The sequence below is a fragment of the Mustela putorius genome, unplaced genomic scaffold, assembly GCF_011764305.1.
Source record: "Mustela putorius furo isolate JIRA1106 unplaced genomic scaffold, ASM1176430v1.1 tig00003845_pilon_pilon_pilon, whole genome shotgun sequence".
Classification (NCBI taxonomy): domain Eukaryota; kingdom Metazoa; phylum Chordata; class Mammalia; order Carnivora; family Mustelidae; genus Mustela; species Mustela putorius.
The window spans coordinates 81,800,476-81,821,065 of NW_025421998.1; the positions used below are offsets into that span (position 1 = coordinate 81,800,476).

At 36.8% G+C, this 20,590-nt stretch overlaps 1 protein-coding gene across 4 annotated transcripts in view; it reads right to left on the bottom strand.

Annotated features, from left to right (window-relative positions):
* GRM8 (glutamate metabotropic receptor 8) overlaps positions 1 to 20,590 on the bottom strand; it is a 749,284-nt gene that overhangs the window by 77,416 nt on the left and 651,278 nt on the right. For all 4 annotated transcript variants that reach the window (XM_004741849.3, XM_045062948.1, XM_004741847.3 and 1 more), the window contains exon 9: positions 2,970 to 3,905. In XM_004741849.3, coding sequence (XP_004741906.1) covers positions 2,970 to 3,905 — 936 coding nt within the window. The remainder of the gene's footprint in view (positions 1 to 2,969; positions 3,906 to 20,590) is intronic.

Consider the following 20,590-nt stretch of genomic DNA (forward strand, 5'->3'; position numbering starts at 1 on the left):
CTGCCCTTGAGCCTGATCTGCTCCTGCCTTTGAGCCTGGCACCTCGCTGGTTCCGGCAGGCGTCAGGCAGGCATCGGCCGGGAGCCAGACTAAGCCTTACAAGGAAGCCTCGGGGAAGCAGACTGACATGGGCTCAATAATTAGCACCATACAGGACACAATGCTCAATAAGGATCTTCTGAATTAATGGATTTGTGTACCGCTTAAATGCAATAAACACTTCAAGCTGATAACATGGGCTAATTGGCTGAGCATTATAAATGAGAATGGAAGACTGACCAGCTCTTTGGTCCTCCAAAGTCAATAAAACTTATGTAAAGCCTTCCTTTAGAGATACAGAGTTTTATTCACCTGTGTCAACAATTTTAGCAATGTGAAGAAAAATATTCTCATGTGTTTTGTGTATTGTTTTGAATAATAAAGATACCTTGAAAGAGAATAACAGGTCGCAAATTTTATGGGAAGCCTTAGGAGGACACGTAATTGTATTATATAAAGTATTCCAGTAGCCAAATCTCAGCTCCTTAGAATAACTCTCGAAGGAGAGCTGGTCCAGATTCAGCAACTCTAACTAGTTTGAGGGCTTTACGATGTTCTGAAAATTCCTACAATTAGTGTTCTCCCTGAATTCTTCAGCTTTTCCACAATTATATCATAAAAACAAAATAAATCCAATCAACGTATTTTGTAATTTGTCTTACAACATGTTTCTTTGATTTCCTTTGATTCCACAAAGAGAGAAAAAAAAATTTGTCTAGCATTCAGGCATATCTCTATAGGCGTGGATATATCTAAACCCGAAAATATATACATATATACCTAAACTCCAGGTTTTCAGAGGATACACGGCAGTGCCCATGGGTTCAGTGGCATCTCACCAAGCTGCATCTCCCCCGCCCCAGCATATTCACCTGTCCATTTTATCCCAAAACTCTTCCTCTTTCCATCACCGCTGCAAGGGGACAGCTGCAACTTAGCAGGGCTTCAGTTCTGAGAGACTCTGGCCACCTTTTTTGACTATGTTTAAAAAGCTCATTAGTATGATGCATGTTTAAAACTGCTATGATAATACTCTCCAACAGCTAAATGTCATATCGTGATGTCGCTCGTGCCAAAAACCAAGGCACTGAAAGACTTATCTAGATAGAAATAACACTTCATTTGTATTTGCCCTCCCCCACTGCCCTTGAAAGTCGCAGTATGAGAAGTAAGAATAGAAAGTACTTTATAAAATGTAAAGCAAGAGAAAGAAAAAAGAAAGGGAAGTTTGATGTTAGAACTCAGGAGATTTTGCCTGGGTAAATATTTATTGCCCACAAGAAAACAAAATAAATTACTGATGGCCCTTTTCAGATAAAATGGTATATCAAAAAAGGCAGTCTTTGGTTCAAATACAATGCAACTGTCACTTAATGTTATTAAAAATTCACATAATGCAGACATTTCCAGAATCTGAAGAACATTGTTTTGCCCTGACTAGTTCAACTAACCATATCAAAACAGACCCAACAGACTGTGAGAGACTTATTTTCCAGCTCATGCATTCTCTCCTAAGTCATATTTACAAGCTTGATCCCCATAAATTCCCATCTACATATGTCAAAAATATAATGTTTATTAGGTTTAGAGCATCAGACTGCCTTACTTTGCTTTCCTGTCATGTGCTCGGTCCCACATAAAATATTCATGGACTTCTATCAGGCCATCTAAGTCATGAAAGGTCACAGATATGGAACCCATGGTTAGTTTTTTTCTATTCGGCAGCAAGTTTGCTGAAGTATATATTTTTGTGTCCAAACATGGTTGAAAGCCACATTGATCTAGTAAGAGATGAATCCTCATATAAATGAGCTCTCTGTGCCCTTGTTGAGTACTTTTTCCTCTGAATTAGTTGGGATTTTAAGAGTCATGCAGGACCTCGCTTGAAATGTTAGAGACTAGGGAATGTAATGTGTCTCCAGGATGCTTGATTTCCTCACAACTTCTGATGATAGACGGTGGAGTCATCTTTAAACCCTCACTCTGAGAGGAAAGCATTCTCATAGACGCTGTAAGAAGGACTATTCATTCAGAACAATAGCATTTGCCTTTGTTTTACAAGCTGGCTTGTCTCCATTAACCTACCCAAACCTGGAATTCATGGAAATATTAGTTTTCTGCTTTTCTGGACAGAAAACTACATGTATCCCATTCAGCATATACTCCCTTTCTCATACTGATGTCCTTTACTTGCAGTGATTTATGTGGAAAAGCTTAACTGGAAATTAGTGACAAAAGGAAATTATTTTAAGAGATTTAATTGATCTTCACCTTCTGAAAAGTTATAAACTGCTTTATAGAACTGCCTGTGGCTGTCTTCTTTAATCCCTCAACATCACCTTGCTCATACGGAAAAGTGGTAACAGTGGGGGCTGAAGAGAAATAGTAAGATGGTTCAGATCGGACTAAGCCATTTCAGTTTTTTTGTTATTGTCGCTGTACAATAAACCCTGCTTCCATGACTAAAGCCATCATAATTGTGAACGAAGTTTTTTCCCAGAGTCACATTAGAACCAGGAAAGGGGGCATTTGCCGTGCAAGGGGATCTCTCTGGGATCAACCATCCCTAGGACTCACGTCTGTCTTTTCACCCACCCTCTTTTAATTAACATTAGGAAAAGAACAGCTTTCCTCACCGATAACGAACCTGGGAAGAGAAACCCAGAAGGTAATGTGAGATCTGTCGATTTTCAACCTTGCTAAAGAAGACACATTAAAACACTCTTCACAGACAATAAACCTTAGTCAACACAGATTCAAAGTTAAATGACCTTGAGGGAGTCTATATATATTTATTTCCAAATAAGAATAATACAGACTGAATCAACTTGAGAGACCCTAAGTGAACCGAATAGAAAGGCGGGGAAGCCTCTTAAAGAAAGAAGCTAAATCCAGGGAAGGGTTGGCGTATATGCATGTCTTGCACTTACCTTTTCTGCTGACTGCGCTGTACCAAAAAAGATGGGAATGAAAGCTAACCAAATGATGCAGGTGGTGTACATGGTAAATCCAATAGGTTTGGCTTCATTGAAAGTCTCTGGGACACCTCTCGTTTTAATGGCATAAACAGTACAAGTAACCATCAAGAGGATACTGTACCCCAGCGAACAAATGAGCGAGAGATCAGAAATGTCACACTTGAGCACTCCCCTGGCGTTCTCTGGGTCTAGAGTCCGCTGCTCTCCATAGTCAATGATGATGTGGGGGGGGTCCACAACAAACCAGACACACACCCCCAGGAGCTGGACGGAGATGAGGCTGAAAGTGATCACCAGTTGGGACGCCGGACTAATAAACTTGGGTGCTGTGACCGATTTCTTCCCCTGCTCAAATATTCGGTGGATTCTGTTTGTTTTGGTAAGAAGGGCCGCATAGCTGAAACACATGCCAAGTCCTAGAAAGATTCGGCGGAAGGAACATATGATTGTGTCCGGCGCGGCAATCATTAAAAAGGTGATTGAGTAACACAGGAAAATCCCCGTGAGGAGCACGTAACTAAGTTCTCGTCCCGAAGCCCTTACGATAGGTGTGTCATTATAGCGGACAAAGGTCACGATCACGAAGGTGGTGGCGATGATTCCCAATATTGCAATGAACACAGGCACCACAGCCCAGGGCGAGTGCCATTCTAGTTTGATTATGGGGATGAGCTGGCAGCCTGTGCGGTTGATGTTTGGTCTCTGATCCAGAGGGCAAAGTTCGCAGGAGAGCTCATCTACTTGGTAGTTGTAACCCTCACAACGCTCGCAGTGCCAGCAGCAGGGGACTCCTTTCACTGTTTTCTTCCTCTCCCCGGGCTTACAGGGAAGGCTGCAGACAGAGGCCGGGTGAGTGTGTTCTCGATTAGCCCACTGCATGTCATCCACCTGTGGGGATAAAGAATTAATGAGCCTTCCATTTCCCCCCATTTATAATATCCTAATCCTAGCCACAGGTTTGTAATAAATCACTGAATGCTGACGGAGCAAGTACAGTTTACCATAATAAGAGCCCCCGTTTTCCTTCCCCAGTATTGACTTCTTGATGAAAGTGTTAAATGATCTGGTCCAATAAATCATTCATATCATCAGCTTGATGAGTGTCATTGGTTTCCATTTACCTCCTCAATGTTGACCAATCTGTCATTTGTGGAAAGATTTATTGGCCCGAACAGTTTTGAAACTCAAAAAAAACCAAAACAAAACAAAATAAAAAAAAAAACCCACAGAAATATGCTTAGAGTTAATCACAGATATAAATGTCAGAATCCCTGAAACACTGGCTTAGGATATAAATATATACATAAAACAGTGATGCAAAACTCTTCACCATATTTGGGGAAATTCAAATCACACTGTGTCAGTTTTCGAAGGAAATGGCAAACCTACTTTATTCGCTGATAATTATCACGTTTCCGAAGTGGTAACTGTATTAATGTTTTTGCCTCTCTTTAAGAATGGATATAACTCCCCTCCCCCATTCCTGCATTTCCACACTATGCAAAAGACCATGTGAAATGAGACAGCTTGGTGGTAATGTTCTCCATTGAACAAAAGTAGTCTTACAAGTGGCTTACAGCAGCGAAATTGGTACAAATGAGAGAGACCCCTCTAGTGTGCTTAGTATCTACTTCAGAGCCTTAAAGTTCCACCTACAGCACAGAGTACCTCTACTAAAATAAAAATATTATTTTAAGGAGATTCTTCCAATCACTGACCTCTTACCTTGATTGTTTACTAAAGGTTCTGGACCCAGTTCCGACATATATGAGGTAGGGAAGAGGTTTCCCGTAACACCAAGCAATCTCGGACAGCAGCCAGTTGTCCCATTAAGTTACCTCAATTCTGCCACTATCTACCTTGAACTAGCACCAGCTCCCAGGAGTTAAAGGTCAGGTTGCAAGACTGTCCCCTCCGACCTCCGATGTCAATTGCAAGTCCATGCCTCACATGTGCTTCTGACCCACCTATAGACTGAAGGTTCAAGAATACTTGCCTTGGGTTCAACTAGTTTGCTAGAGCAGCTCACAGAACTCAGAGAAACACTTACTAGTTTACCAGTTTATGATTAAAAAAGAAAAAAAGATGTATACGATGAGGTAGTGGGAAGAGCACAGGGCTTCCATGCAGAGTTCCAATTATGCCACTCCCTCCAAATCTCTACCTGTTCACTAGCTCTTAAGCTCTCTGAACTCCCATCTCTTGGGATTTTATGGAGGCTTCATCACATAGGCATGATTAATTAAATCAGTGGCCACTGGCATTAACTGAACCTTCCCAGACTTCTGGGAAGGGAGAGGGGCGGGACTAAAAGTTCCAATCCTCCAATCACCTGGTTGGTACCTTGGGGAACCAGCCCCCACCCTTAGGGTTCCAAAAGTAATCTTATTAACATAATTAAAATCACCTTTTTTGTTCTTATCACAGAAAATCCCAGAGGTTTTAGGAGCTTTGTGCCAAGAATAAGGTCAAAGACCATATATTTTTCATTATGAATCACAATATTGCATTTAGCTTATTAGAAATACTTTAATTTTAGCAGAATGCTAACAGGACAAACTGGAAATTACAGATCATAAGACACAACTTATTATGAAAAGCAGCTACTATAAAAGAGTGTGATTTTGGGATGCCTGGGTGGCTCAGTTAAGTGTCTGCCTTTGGCTCAGGTCATGATCCCAGGATCCTGGGATGGAGCCCCACATCATCATGCTCCCTGCTCAGTGGGGAGCCTGTTTCTCCTTTTCCCCACTCCCCTGCTTTGCTCCTACTCTCTCACAAGTAAATAAATAAAATCTTTAAAAAGAGAGAGAGAGAATGATTTTGTTTGCTGATGTGTACAGTGACTGACACACAATTTGCCCTCAAATCTTTGCTGAATTTGTAAGAAAGGAAGGACAGTGTTAAAAGGAAAACCAAAGGTCCAAAATGGCATCACTTAGGTTCTCGCCCCAGCCTCCTTCTTATAAAAACCTTCCCTTTTGCACAGCTTGTTGGAGTACACTTCTACTTGCTAGGTGAGATGCTACCCAATTCATGAATCATGTAATAAAGCTAATTAGATCTTCAAATTTGCTCATCTGAATTTTGTTTTTTAACAACGGGAAGGGTACCATGCAGAGCACTGAGGAAGAAGGGATCAACTTGAAAGTACTAGGAACTGGTAATAGAAGGTTGCTCAAAGAAACACAGAAATGGGAGCCCAAAGAATTTGGTTAGAAAACAGAACAAAACAATACACAATGTATTTTCCTGAAGACCAGTTCCATTAACAACCCAAAAGAAGAATTACCATATTCTATGGTAGTCTGGCTCCAAAATGGCTCACAATAATCTCACCTTCCAGAATTTGTGAATCCATGTATTCCTCTCCAGCTGTGAATAGGGTCGATGATGTAAACAATAGTATATACTAGAAATGATTACTTGTGGTATCCGAGACTCGGTCATAAAAAATATTTTGGCTTCTGCCTTGATCTCTCTTGGATCAGCCACTCCAGGAGAAGAAAGAGAGTTTCACGAGAATGCTCAAGTAGCCCAACGAAAAGGAACCCAGGCCACCTGCTAACAACCAGCACCAACTTGTCACACATGTGAGTGAACCCCTTAAACAGTGAATTGTTCGGCCTCATTCCAATCTTCAGGTGACTGCAAGCCCCCGTGACACACTAACAAGAACATCATGAGAAATCCTAAGCCAGAGCCCCCCAGCTAATAAGCCACTTCCGAATTTCCGATCTACAGAAACTGTGTGAGATAATAAATGTTCTCTTGTTTTAGGCTGTTCAATGTTGCACTTATTTGCTACAATACAAAACTGTAATACAACTCAAAATAAGTTTCTCCACCCATTCTGTGACCACCACCAACATAGTAGTCTACCGAGAATCTACTCAGGAGGCAGTGACAGCTGTCATTTACCAAAAATTTGCCCCATCGTGGCTCCTGTAGGCAATATGCTTTCATAACCTGAAAGTTGTCTTCCTTTGGGGAAATATGCATTGACACTGTTCTCACGACTAGATCTATTTCTTAAGGGTGTTTTCCTTTCTTGAATGTGGGCTGAATGATTGAGGATAGAGAAGTAGAGTTCCCAGGCTCAACCTGCAGTGGGCTATCAAATCTCCCCAAGGTAGAGTAGAAAATTCGTTCCTGTTTAATTTCAAATATCCTCCCTTGAGAAAATAAGTGATATTTCATGTGTCATAAGGACACTCAAAACTATTAGCTCTTACCCTGTCTTTTCATCACAAAGGTACAGCAATCTATCATGACCTTGCTAATTTTCTATTAGGTTTTAATGATTTAGGAAAGTTATTTTTATGTATGTATAGAATTCCATTAAGAAAGAAAAAAAGTTAGATTGGAAGCATATAGTGGCTTCTTTTGAAAATATTGAGAAAAATGAAATGCTCTACTGAGCTGCTAAAGTATTGATTTTTATACCCTAATGGACTCTTAAAAGATAATAAAATACTTCTGTGAAGGTTATGTTTCAAAGCTAATTAATGTAAAACCAAAATTGCATTTTGTTTGGGGTTTCTATAGATTTATGATGTTACTGTAAAAATAAAAAAAAAAAAAAGAAAGAAAGAAAGGAAAGGCAGCCAAATATCTCAGAAACATTGGTAGAGGCTTTAAAGGTCAGCTAACCACATGTGTAATTCTTTAATTCTCAATACATTTCATTTTCCAGAAGGAAATAAGACTTGTTAACAAAGAAATATACCTATACCAGATAAGCCTCATTACACAGGATAAATATTTATCATTATAAGTTGAATATTAAATTTTCCTTGGTCAGTTTTCTATGTACTGAAATTATGGAAAAATATTCTCCATAAATAGAAAATGAAGTTACATGATGAAGGGAAATATCATAATACTTTAAATAGTCAGGTATTTTCTTTAAGAAAAAAATGAAATACTCAAGACATACTTGTGACATTTTTAATATAATGGAGAAAACACTTAGTATATTTTTGTAAATATGATAAATACATATGACTCCATTTTCATCAAGGAACCTATTTATTTATAAGTGGATGGTGTTTTGATGCCGTAGTTGAAGTCTGGGAACCAACCAGTATATACCTCAGGGAAGAACAAATAGCAAATACTTAAATGAGGATGTTGTAAATACATTAATATTTGAGTCAAATAATGTATTTTGCATATGTTGTTAAATAGTGATTAAAAGCAATATTACTTGAGAGTAAATTAAATGACCTAATTTTCACCACTGCGCTAGAAGTTCATAAACAAGACTCATTCAGCCCTTTTGCACAACTATATTAACAAATTAAACCATCTTTCATATGAGTATCCATGCATTTTTAAATCTTATCTTCCTTGTCTTTCACATTATTATGATATTAGGATTTCTTTCTAGAATATATAGTCTAACAAATGGATGATAGTTAGATAGACAGACCTTCCAGAGACAAAACCATAGCCTAATCCTGTCTTGATAATGTTCACCAACAGTGATACATTCTGTAGGCTCCAATCCAGAAGATCTCATAGAATGTGAGCCATCAACTAGTTTCTGCTGTCAAATCCCATTGTTACTGCAGACAAATAACCAACAGCCACAAAACCAAAAGTTTCTGTGTGAGTGTGCTTCTCTTTTTTAATCTTTAATCTTTTCAGACCAATCAACCTAGAGTAATTCTTCATAAATTCTTTAAGTAGACATTATTTTTATAGAACAATTTTCTTCTGTACAGCTTTAGTACCTCTTGAAGAAAAGACTACAAGAATATTTCCCAATTCAAGGCCCCATTAGAATTAATCATTTTCAGTTCATTAAAAAATTCTTACTTAATGTAATACCTCAATTACAGTATTTTCCCTGCATATTAAGTGATATCTTCACTGATGAGATTATCTTACATGTGGAAACATTTTAAATACCAACATAACTGATAGCTAATCATAATGACCTCTTTTCATTTTGCTGTATAAATCACAGCATTGATAATCATTTTGGTGACTAGTTTGCCACCCCAGTATTTAAAAACCCAATCCTTCATCTGACTTATATAATGGCATATTGTATATGCAAACATTTCCAGTGAAATTGGGTATTTTCAAAAGCCTTACCCATCAATGTTGACATGATCAACAGATTTAACAAGTGCACTAATTGGCATTAAGTATTTAAAATATCAAAATTTAGGGGAGCCTGAGTGGCTTAGTCAGTTAAGTATCCAACTCTTAATCTCAGCTCAGGTCTGGATCTCAGGGTCATGAGTTCAACCCCCATGTTGGGCTCCACACTGGGTAAGGAGCCTAGTTAAAAAAAATAATAAATAAATAAAATGATAAAATTTGGTATATTTTGTGACTCATGATTTACATACAAGTGCATACATGTAGCACAGTTAATTTGATAATGAAGCTCAAAATAGTTTCTCAGTACATTAGTATATATATTCATATATGAGTAAATATTCTTTCCTTAATATTCACACTTTCCTTTGGGTCATACACAGCTTTCTACTCCTATTCAAAGTACTTCTAGTGTTTTTGAAATTCTAATATATGTGTGTGAGATGATCCCCATATTGATGCCCTAACTTGACCTAATATTACATATCTATATAACTTTAAAAATGCAGACTTCTCCTACTTAGAAGGACAGTTTAAAATAAAGTTAAGAAAATTTTAGCATCAAAAAAGTAAAATACTTAGGGATAAACAAGTGGGAGTGCAATATTTTCTTTCACTAAAATCTACAAAATACCATTTAAAAAAATGAAAGATCTAAATAAGTGAAAAGAAACCCCATATTCATGGATAAGATGTGTATTGCTAAGATGGAAACACTCCTTAAATTAATTGACAGATTCAACATAATCCCTATCAAAATCCCACCTGGCTTCTTTGCAGAAATCAACAAGCTGATCCTAAAATCCAAGGTGGAAATGGCAGGGACCCAGAATAGACAAAACAATCTTGACAGTGAAAAGTGAAGTCGAAGAATTTACACTTTTGGTTTTATTTTTTACTTTTTTTGTTGTTGTTTATATTCTTTTTTTTAATTTAATTCATTAACTTTTGGCATATTATTAGTTTCAGAGTAGAGGTTAGTGATTCATCAGTCTTATATGATACTCAGTGCTCATTACGTCACATGTCTTCCTTAATGTCCATCACCCAATTACCCCATCCCATCACCCTCTGCCTCAGTGTGTTTCCTATGATTAAGAGTTTCTTATGGTTTGTCCCCCTCTCTGATTTTGTCTTGTTTTCTTTTTCCCCACTTCTAATTTTAAGACATACTATAAAACTATAGCAGTCAAGACAGCATGATAATGGCATAAAGATAGACAAATCCATGAAATAAAATTAAGAGCCCAGAAATAACCTCTTACATGTATGGTCAATTGATTTTTGACAAGGATTCCAAGCAAACTCAAAGAAGAAAAAATAATCTTTTCAACAAGTGGTACTGGGACAAGACATGACACCAAAAACATAAGAAACAAAATAAAAATAGATGAATTGGACTTCATTAATATTAAGTCTTTTTGTGATTCAACAGTTGGCATTAGGAGAGTAAAAAGACAACCCACAGAGTGGGAAAAAATTATTTCCACATAATGTATCTGATAAGGAATTTGTACCCAGAATAAATAAGTATATATGTGTGTGTGTGTGTGTATAATATACATATAACATACATAAAATATACATATATATTAGAGATGAGGTGACATTTAAATTTTTTATTTTTTGAAGGCATTTGAGTATTTATTGAATATTTTGGGTTTTTTCAAGTTTTTACTTAAATTTTATTTAAATTCTAGTTAGTTAGCATAAGTGTAATATTGGTGGAGTAGGATTTAGTGATTCATTACTTACATATAACACCCAGTGCTTATCACCACATCCTTAGTACTCATAACCCATATATTTTTATAAACTATATATATATAATTTTTAAAAAAACTCTTAGAACTAAACAGTTAAAAGGCAAATAATCCAAACAAAAATGAGTTAAAGAATTGAAGAGACATTTGTCCAAAGAAGATGTATGAATGACCAATATGAAAAGTGCCCAACATCATTAGTTATCAGGGAAATACAAATAAAAACACAGTATCCACTAGGATGTTATAATAAAAAATATAGACAATATCAAGTGTTATTAAAGATGTGAAAAAATTAAAACTTTTTACATTGCTGGTGGGAATATAAAATGGTACAGTTATTTTGGAAAATACTTTGGCAGTTCCTCAAAAAGTTAAACATAGAGTTGCCATATGACCTAGCAGTTTCTACTTCTAAATAATTCCAATCCAAGAAAACCGAAGACATATGTTCACACAAAAATCTTTATATCAATGTTCACAGTAGGATTATTCATAATAGCCAAAAAGCAGAAAGAACCCAAATGTCCATTTACTGACGAATGGGTAAAGAGAATGTGCTATATCTATACAACCAATTAAAAATAAACAAAAAGGACTAAAGTATTAAAAACAAATAAAAAAGAATTAAGTACTAGTATATGCCCTAAAATGGACAAACCTTGAAAATATGCAAAGTAAGAAAAGTTAGTCCCAAAGACCACGTATTGTGAGATTTTATTTTATATCAAATGTCCAGAACATTTTATAAAATTTTATTTTATATGAAATGTCCAAAACCCATAAACAGACAATAGATTGGTGACTGCCAGGGGCTATGGGGAGAAGGGAACATAGTGAATGCTCAAGGGAACAGGATTTCTTAGGCAATGGCTTAAAATTAGATGGTGGAGATGGATACACAACTCTGTGAATATACTGAAAAATACTGAATTACCTCTTTAAAAGGGAAAATTTTATGGGCAAATGTGAATTATCTCAATAAAGCTATCCTTTTTAAAATATGCAAATGATTTAACTTGATACATTCAAGAAGTATTAACACTCAGTATTATTTGGCATATAAAAAACATGTTGCATACTGACTCTATTCAAGACAAGGTTCAATGTAGGGATTCACCAGTGACCAAGACATGGTTCTTGACCCCCAGAGACAGTGGAGGTGGGGACAGAGATATGCAAAGAGCCTGTCACAGCTCAGTATTAGACTCTCTACAAAAGAATAAGGAAATGGTGCTGCTAGAGGAATATCTCGCAGCACGTTCCAGCCTGGTCTTCACAGATATGTGGACAGCAGCTTGATGGATGTGGGAGATAACCCAGGAGAGAGGATTGTAAGAGGGTACCAGGTGAAGAAGGAAGGAAGGAAAGGGGGGGAGGGAGAAAGGGAGGAAGGGACGTGACTTTAAGACCAAGGGGCAAGAAGCCATGATAAACTGGAGAAACTAAAAGTATAAAGAATACCAGGAATGTAGATCAAAGCATGGGATGGAGTGGTCCATCCCATAGATAAAGATAAAGAGGTAAGGGCTATGGAATAGATGATATATGAGATCATGAAGGACATTATGAGCCACTGAGAGGAGGTTGGATGCTATCTTACAGGTAGCCAAGGAGATCCTCTGAAGGATTATGACAAGGACAGGGGTGGTGAGTTTCATTATTTAGAAGAATCCATGGGCTGCAGAGTAGAGAGAATACTGACATAGTTCAGGACTCCAGACAGGCCCGTCACACCAATGCTGCTGGAGAATTCCAGATGAAAGGTGAAGGCAATGGAAATCTGAGCATGTAGTGGCCAGGAAGGACTCTGTAAACAGCACCAGGTTTTCAGACTTTACTCTCCAGGCCATAGATAGATAGATAGATATTTTACTATATATATATAGATGTATATCTATATAGAATATATCGACATATTCTATATATCTATATAGAATATAGAAATATATATATATTTCTATATAAATATAGAAAATCTATATTTTTGTAATAGAATATATCGATATATTCTATATATCTATATAGTATCTATATAGAATATATATATAGATATAGATATCAATATAGAATATAGATATCTAGATCTAGATAGACTAGATCTAGATCTATATTCTATATAGAATATTCTATATTCTATCTAGATCTAGATATATATCTAGATCTATATTCTATATTGATTCTATATTCTATATTCTATATTGATCTATATTCTATATTGATATCTATATCTGTATATATTCTATTATAAAAATTATTTACAAATTTTATAATATTATATATGTGTGTATGTATGTATAGAATATATTGATATCTATATCTATATATATTCTATATATTCTGTTATAAAAATTATTTACAAATGTTATAATATTATATAATGTGTGTATGTATGTATGTACATATTGATTTATTTAGAAGACCATTGTGGGGACAGATGAGGGAAAAGGGTGATATAGAAGCAGGGATCAGATTTAGGGAGAAAATGTTGCAGATCCAGGCAAGACAAGAGCCTGTGAATTCTGTTAGGAGCAGCGATGATGAAGAAGATGGGATAGATTTGAGATATATATTAAAGAAAATTGAATGACGTCCAGACTTCTGACTTGAGAGCCATTCTCAGCATTCACAGACTTCCACTGCTCACATCTAACTCATCACCAGCTGCATGGCCGTGCCCTTGCATTCTCTGACTCCTAGGGAATGGCTGACCATTAGACAGTCACACACCTTGTAGCCTCCTTCAGTGGTGTTTTATAGTACGTAATTATGTATTCATTTGTTTGTTTTTCTTTTTTTTTAATAAGTGGTTTTATAAAGTTTAGGTAATGCTCCTCAGAAGTACTTCAGGGGTTTACTTAAAATATAGATCCCTGGAACTCAGCTCTTTTTTTACTTTTTTCTTTTTAAAAAATTTTTATTTATTTATTTGACAGAGATCACAAGTAAAGAGAGAGAGAGGGAGAAGCAAGCTTCACACCGAGCAGAGAGTCCAATGTGAGGCTCTATCCCAGCACCCTGGGATTATGACCTGAGTTGAAGGCAAAGGCTTTAACTCACTGAGCTACCCAGGTGCCCCGTGGAACCCAGTTCTTAAAGATTATAATTCAATAAGTCTCGGAAGGAACCTCAGGTTGAGATTTTTAAAAGCACTTCTTCCTGTGATTCTGATAGATGTAATTAGTAAACCATACTTTGCTAGGCAACAATTTAAAATTTATTTCCCTTGTAAGAGTAGAAGCCAGGTCTGTTTTTCTACTGTTTTATCCCAGAGCCAACTGTGGCAACTAACCCCCAGTAGGTATTAATAAATATTTGTTGAATGAAGGAAGAAGGAACAAAACAACACGTGAACAGGTTATAGTGTCTTTCATTGAATAGAGGGACCCAAGGGAATGACTGGTTTTAAAAGGTGAATGGTGACTTGATTGTCTATGAGCTCAAAGTCCCAGTGAGGCTTCCAAACCAAGAAACTCACAACTCAGATGAACACTTGAGCTGTATTCATGAGTCAGGTTTGCAGGAAGTGAAGATTTCAAAAGCACAGTCATATTCAAGGCGGGTGAGACCATGAATATTTATTAGCAAATTCTCATCCACAGAAACGGGGAGAGTGTGAAGGAAAGATGGCACAAATGAGGCCCCAGAAAGAGCACATTTTAAGGAGCAGATTCAGCAAGATCAGTAAAGAAGGATGAAAAAACATGGTCAGGTGTAAAGTAGGGAATATAGTCCCTGAAACCAAATAGATAATTTAAGGAATGAGGAAATGGTCAGTGATGTCCAAAGATATAAATTTTATGACGATAGGATCTGAAAAGTGAGAGTCCCTGGTTACTCTCATGAGAGAAAATTCAGCTTTTCTGTGAAGTCTCCTCTGATCTACCCTATGCCAGGCAGGTAGTTATGTGTCTCCCCTGTATTTCATTGTATTTCACTATGTATTTTATCATAATTCTTTGGCATTATATTGTGATTACCTATTCATGTGTTCATTTCCCAAGTAGACTGAGGGCACAGTAATCTCAGGGACATATTATTTTTTTTACCTCCCATTACCTGTTTTAAGACCTAAGATTCAGAAAAAGTCAATGTTTGACAAACAAATAAACTGATTAATAAAAGAATATATGATGAACACATCTATGATTATCATTAGTCACTGTTTAGTGTTTTGAGTAGTCATGCCTGTAGGCAGTAGGCAGATGTGAGTAGTAACTTATTCTTTCCTCAGTCTGTGTGGTATCTATATTCTTTCATCTATATCCCTAGAGAAGCTAATTTGTGGGAATTATGTGCTCTGACACCATACCTCACAGGGATATTGGAAAGATCTAACAAGTTAATATCTGTGAAAGTGTTTCGTGAACAGAAAATGTAAAAGACAAGTGGAAACTCCACATACAATTTGATTTAGGACCAAGAGGCAGCACTGGGTGAAGGCCCCCCACTCTCTCCTTATAATTAAATACTTATAATTAAATATAGCTGCTGTCCAAAAATTACGTCAGAAGCAACAAGCAAAAAGCCATCACCTCTGGATTTCACCCAGATCTGCTACTTCTTGCTTTTAAGTTCCCACAACCTCAGTTCTTCATGTCAGCACCTGGTAACTGCCATATGAGATGATCATTTTTCACCCGCTCTATGCAAAGAAAACCATCCGGGAGAGTGCCTTCTGCCCTTGGCTCTAAGCTTGAGATGGAAGCATCTTAAAGAGTGCATGATGCTCGGGCGCCTGGGTGGCTCAGTGGGCTAAAGCCTCTGCCTTTGGCTCGGGTCATGATCTCAGGGTCCTGGGATTGAGCCCTGCATCGGGCTCTCTGCTCAGCAGGGAACCTGCTTCCCCTCCTCTCTCTCTCTGCCTGCCTCTCTGCCTACTTGTGATCTCTGTCAAATAAATAAATAAATAATCTAAAAAAAAAAAAAGAGTGCATGATGCTGTGTGTGTTGTGGGATTGGTGGTTTCAGGGAAGAGAATAGGAAGTCAGACCCCCAATCCTTTGGATGAACACTAACGCTGTGAATTTCACCCCAACACAGTGCATATGTGTGTATTTCTGGCAACAGTGTTGAACAATATTTTTCTTAATTTTGAATTTGTGATAAAAGTTTTAATAGGAATCCTATGAAGAATGGTTACTTTTAATTATAAACCATTGAGCTACAAATGTGTAACTAAATGTATTATATTCCAGATAACCAAAATTAGTTTCAAATAATTTCCTTAGGTTTCTTCTCATGTAGGGTTAATTCATTTGAATGTTTACTATAAATGACTATTTTAACTGCTCAAGATGATTTGGTATGTTAGCTCTTTTCTGAATATTATTTACAAGCATTCATAATGTTAACTTAGAAGTTAGCAAAATCTTAAAATATGAATTACATGTCATATGTAAATAGCTACATTAAATACATTATGCTAGTACTTTATGATGACTAAATTCAATTAAGCAGATCTTTCATTGCTAATAATAAGTAGAAGTAAATAATATGAAAGTCGGCTCAGGATTAAAACTCTCTATGGGCAATTTTGTAAACTTGTAGAAATTCTTTTTAATTATTTACATTTCTTCTTTTTCCTACACTAGGCTGATTATTAATGCATGCAGAAACTAAGATAATTCATTATAAATCATTTTGTGATATTTTGAACAACATAATAGATATTCAGTGCAAAACACTTCTCTATTTCAATCTTGGCCCATATCAGTCACTGTACATTTAACTCCATCCATGAAAAGTTAGGAAGGAAATGCCTTCAGTATGTGAAAAGACAGACAAAAGGGTGTGAAATGAATATTTTCAGTGGTGAGCCACTTTATATTATTCAGCAAATGAAACATAAAAGTGAAGCCGATGGCAGGGCGCCTGGGTGGCTCAGGTGGTTAAGCATCTGACTCTTGATTTTGACTCAGGTCATGATCTCAGGGTCATGAGACTGAGTCCTACACTGGGCTCCTCACCAGGCATGGAGCCTGCTTAAGATTCTCTCTCTTCCTCTCCCTCTGCTCCTCGTGCTCACGCTCACTCTTTCTAAAATAACTAAACCTTTAAAAAAAAAAAGTATGCTCCACAAATAAGTGATACCATATGATAATTGACTCTCTCTGCTTGACTTATTTCACTCAGCATAATCTCTTCCAGTCCCATCCATGTTGCTACAAAAGTTGGGTATTCATCCTTTCTGATGGAGGCATCATACTCCATAGTGTATATGGACCACATTTTCCTTATCCATTCGTCCGTTGAAGGGCATCTTGGTTCTTTCCATAGTTTGGCGACTGTGGCCATTGCTGCTATAAACATTGGGGTACAGATGGCCCTTCTTTTCACTACATCTGTATCTTTGGGGTAAATACCTAGGAGTGCAATGGCAGGGTCATAGGGAAGTTCTATTTTTTATTTCTTGAGGAATCTCCACACTGTTCTCCAAAGAGGCTGCACCAACCTGCATTCCCACCAACAGTGTAAGAGGGTTCCCCTTTCTCCACATCCCCTCCAACACATGTTGTTTCCTGTCTTGTTAATTTTGGCCATCCTAACTGGTGAAAGGTGATATCTCAATGTGGTTTTAATTTGAATCTCCCTGAGGGCTAGTGATGATGAACATTTTTTCATGTGTCTGATAGCCATTTGTATGTCTTCATTGGAGAAGTGTCTGTTCATATCTTCTGCCCATTTTTTATATGATTGCCTGTCAATTATCCTATGGTATCACTTATTTGTGGAGCATAACAAATAGCATGGAGGACATGGGGAGTTAGAGAGGATAAGGGAGTTTGGGGAAATTGGAAGGGGAGGTGAACCATGAGAGACTATGGACTCTGAAAAACAATCTGAGGGGTTTGAAGTGGCGGGGGTGGGGGAGGTTGGGGTACCAGGTGGTGGGTATTATAGAGAGCACAGATGCATGGAGCACTGGGTGTGGTGAAAAATTAATGAATACTGTTATGCTGAAAATAAATTTAATTTAAAAAATAAAAAAAAAGTATGATGATGATAATGATAGTGACAATGATAGTTAACATTTGTTGAAGGCACACTATAGGTCGGAACCATCCTAAGCAATTAACATTAAATGTTTAAATGATGCTGAGTTAGCCATTCCATTTTGTTTAAGGAGTCATGGAGAGATAGGTAGCTGACCCCATGTTACAGTATTAAATGATGGAGGCCTGAAGCCTCACACAATCACAGTATTTTATTACTTCCACAATTTTACTTTCCAGGGCACTGCACAATGCATGACAGACAATTGAAAAAACAAACAAACAAACAAACAAACATAAATGGAATGAACATCTAGAATAGGAAGCAGAGGATATAGGAGATGCGGTGTAGGCATAGGGCATTTGAAGTAAAAGTCAGGGTAGAAGGACCATGGCCCCTAGACAGGAGAGGACCTAGTCAAGAATAGGAGATAAGTGAAGGAGACCAGGGTAGTCCATCTACTGGAAATGGAAAAGAAAAGGTGAGTCTAAACCAGATTGAGAAAGAGAAGTCAAAATGATTTGGTGATAATTTAAAGGATTTGTTCACTCCAAGACCAAGGCAAAGACCTTGGGATAAGATAAACATTTGTTTCCTGGTTGGGCTATCTGCTTCATCCTACTGATTCCTGTCCCCTCCAAATCATTCCAGGAAAAGTGTCATCTTCAGCTAAGATTTTTCTAGCTACTTTATTCCAAAGAAGAGCATCATAAAGTTTATTTTATCAATTTAGCATACTTCATTCACATTACCAAGAAGGTAATCTTCCTGCCTGCAAGGTGTATATAACATAATCCCAAATGAATATATGCAAAATACAAGACTGCATTTAAATGAAAAACAGAAGACACCAGTTCAGGAAAAAAAGAAAAAAAAATCCCAATTCCATATTGAATTCATAAGGATTGCATGACTCTTTCTATAGTCTACCCTCCCAGAGATAGATGTGAAACTGCTAAACACCAACAAAAAAGGCTCCTGCAGCGGGAGAGGAATAGAGCTATCACAACCAAGACACACTATAAAAATAAATGACTTCTGAAAAATGGAGAGAACCTGATGTTGCCGTTCAGCTCCAAACCTAGATGTGAAAGGCTCTTTCCACAGAGTGCAGTATAGAAGAGGAAGACTGAGCGAGATTAAGTCAGAGCTCACTTGGACTCAGAATGAGCAAAGTGACCAAGCAGAAAAGAACAGAAACAAAAAAGAAATTGATTGGTAGAATAAGAGACTCTAGATGGCATTTGGGGGGACTATGACTCAGAAAGACACACTTTAATGTTTTCCAGAATTGTTTGTATCTGCGCGGCAGTAAGTAGGACAAAGCAGTAACTCAGGCTAGTGAGATACAATGTAAAGACTTGTTGAAGAATGTGAACTCTAAGCAACAGCAGACATAAAAACTGAATTGTCTGAAACTTGCAGGAATAGCCTACAGGATATAAAGATATGCTTATTCTGATACAGAAGTGACAAACAATATATCTGAATTAAGGCAACAATATAAGAAAAGGAGCTCAATGACATCAGAAAAGAAACATTTCTAACCGGCCATATCTAGCTAAGAGTTTCCTCAATTTATAAAGTAATCGTTTATTTATTTATTCAAAAATATGAGCTGCAGTAACAGTATAGTCAACAGGGTAGGTGATAGGAATATAAAAATGAATGAAGCAACATTTATGCACACAAAGAGCTGATTTAGAAGGGATTAGAATTCAACACTAAAATCATATGATCAAATATTTGATGTTTCTGAATCTGGGCTACTTTCTTTCCCCCAAACTGGTAGTAGACTAGAGATTTGCTCCCTGGAGAAGGTGAAACATAATCTCTTAAATGCAAGACACCTGGCACAGTGGATCGGTGACCACATTAAAAGTACTCATGGCAAGTGAAAGCAGGCACATTGAATTGTGAGTTCTCTAGTCCTCTTCCCGTACCTGGCTTACAGAGTGCTACCAGCCTAGCTTACATCCACCAAGCAGAGGATTAAAAGATTCATCTTTGGGAGACTTTTAGATCGATCAGCCTAAAAGAAAAGATCTAAACATTCTGACCATAGGTGATTTTCCTAGTGATGTCCACCATCAACAAACACATCCACATTCAGAGAGTTTTCAATCAGCTTTCTGATGTTCCCTTAATGATGAATGGAATCCAAAGATAACTGGGTATGAAAATTTTTCTACCATGCAAAATAGACATTAAATCAAAGAAATAGGAAAAAAACCTAATTTGAATAAACATAGGCGATGCCTGAAAAGAAAGCTATTGAAAAATGAATAGCTTTGGCAATTTTTTTAAATGCATGCCTTAAACAGGAAGTTATTTCTGTAGATAAAGGAATATTCAGAGAGCACAAAAGAACTCTTATACAGTAATTATAGTAATTATCATAAAATATTAATTACAATTGATAATTTTATTAATAAATTATTTATATTATTTATTAATAAAATCATCAATTGTAAATTAATTATAAATAAAAATAATTTATTATTAATAAAAATAATACATAATAAGTATTTATAAATAAATACAATTAGGGATAATAGAATTAATTATAGTTCTGAGTTATTATTTCAGAAATGGAAGCCAATAGAAGAATTAGAAGGTTGACATAATCTCCAAGAAAGTGATAAAAAAGACATAGAAAAAGAAATCCAGAGAGAATTAAAGGATCAGTCCAGGACGCCC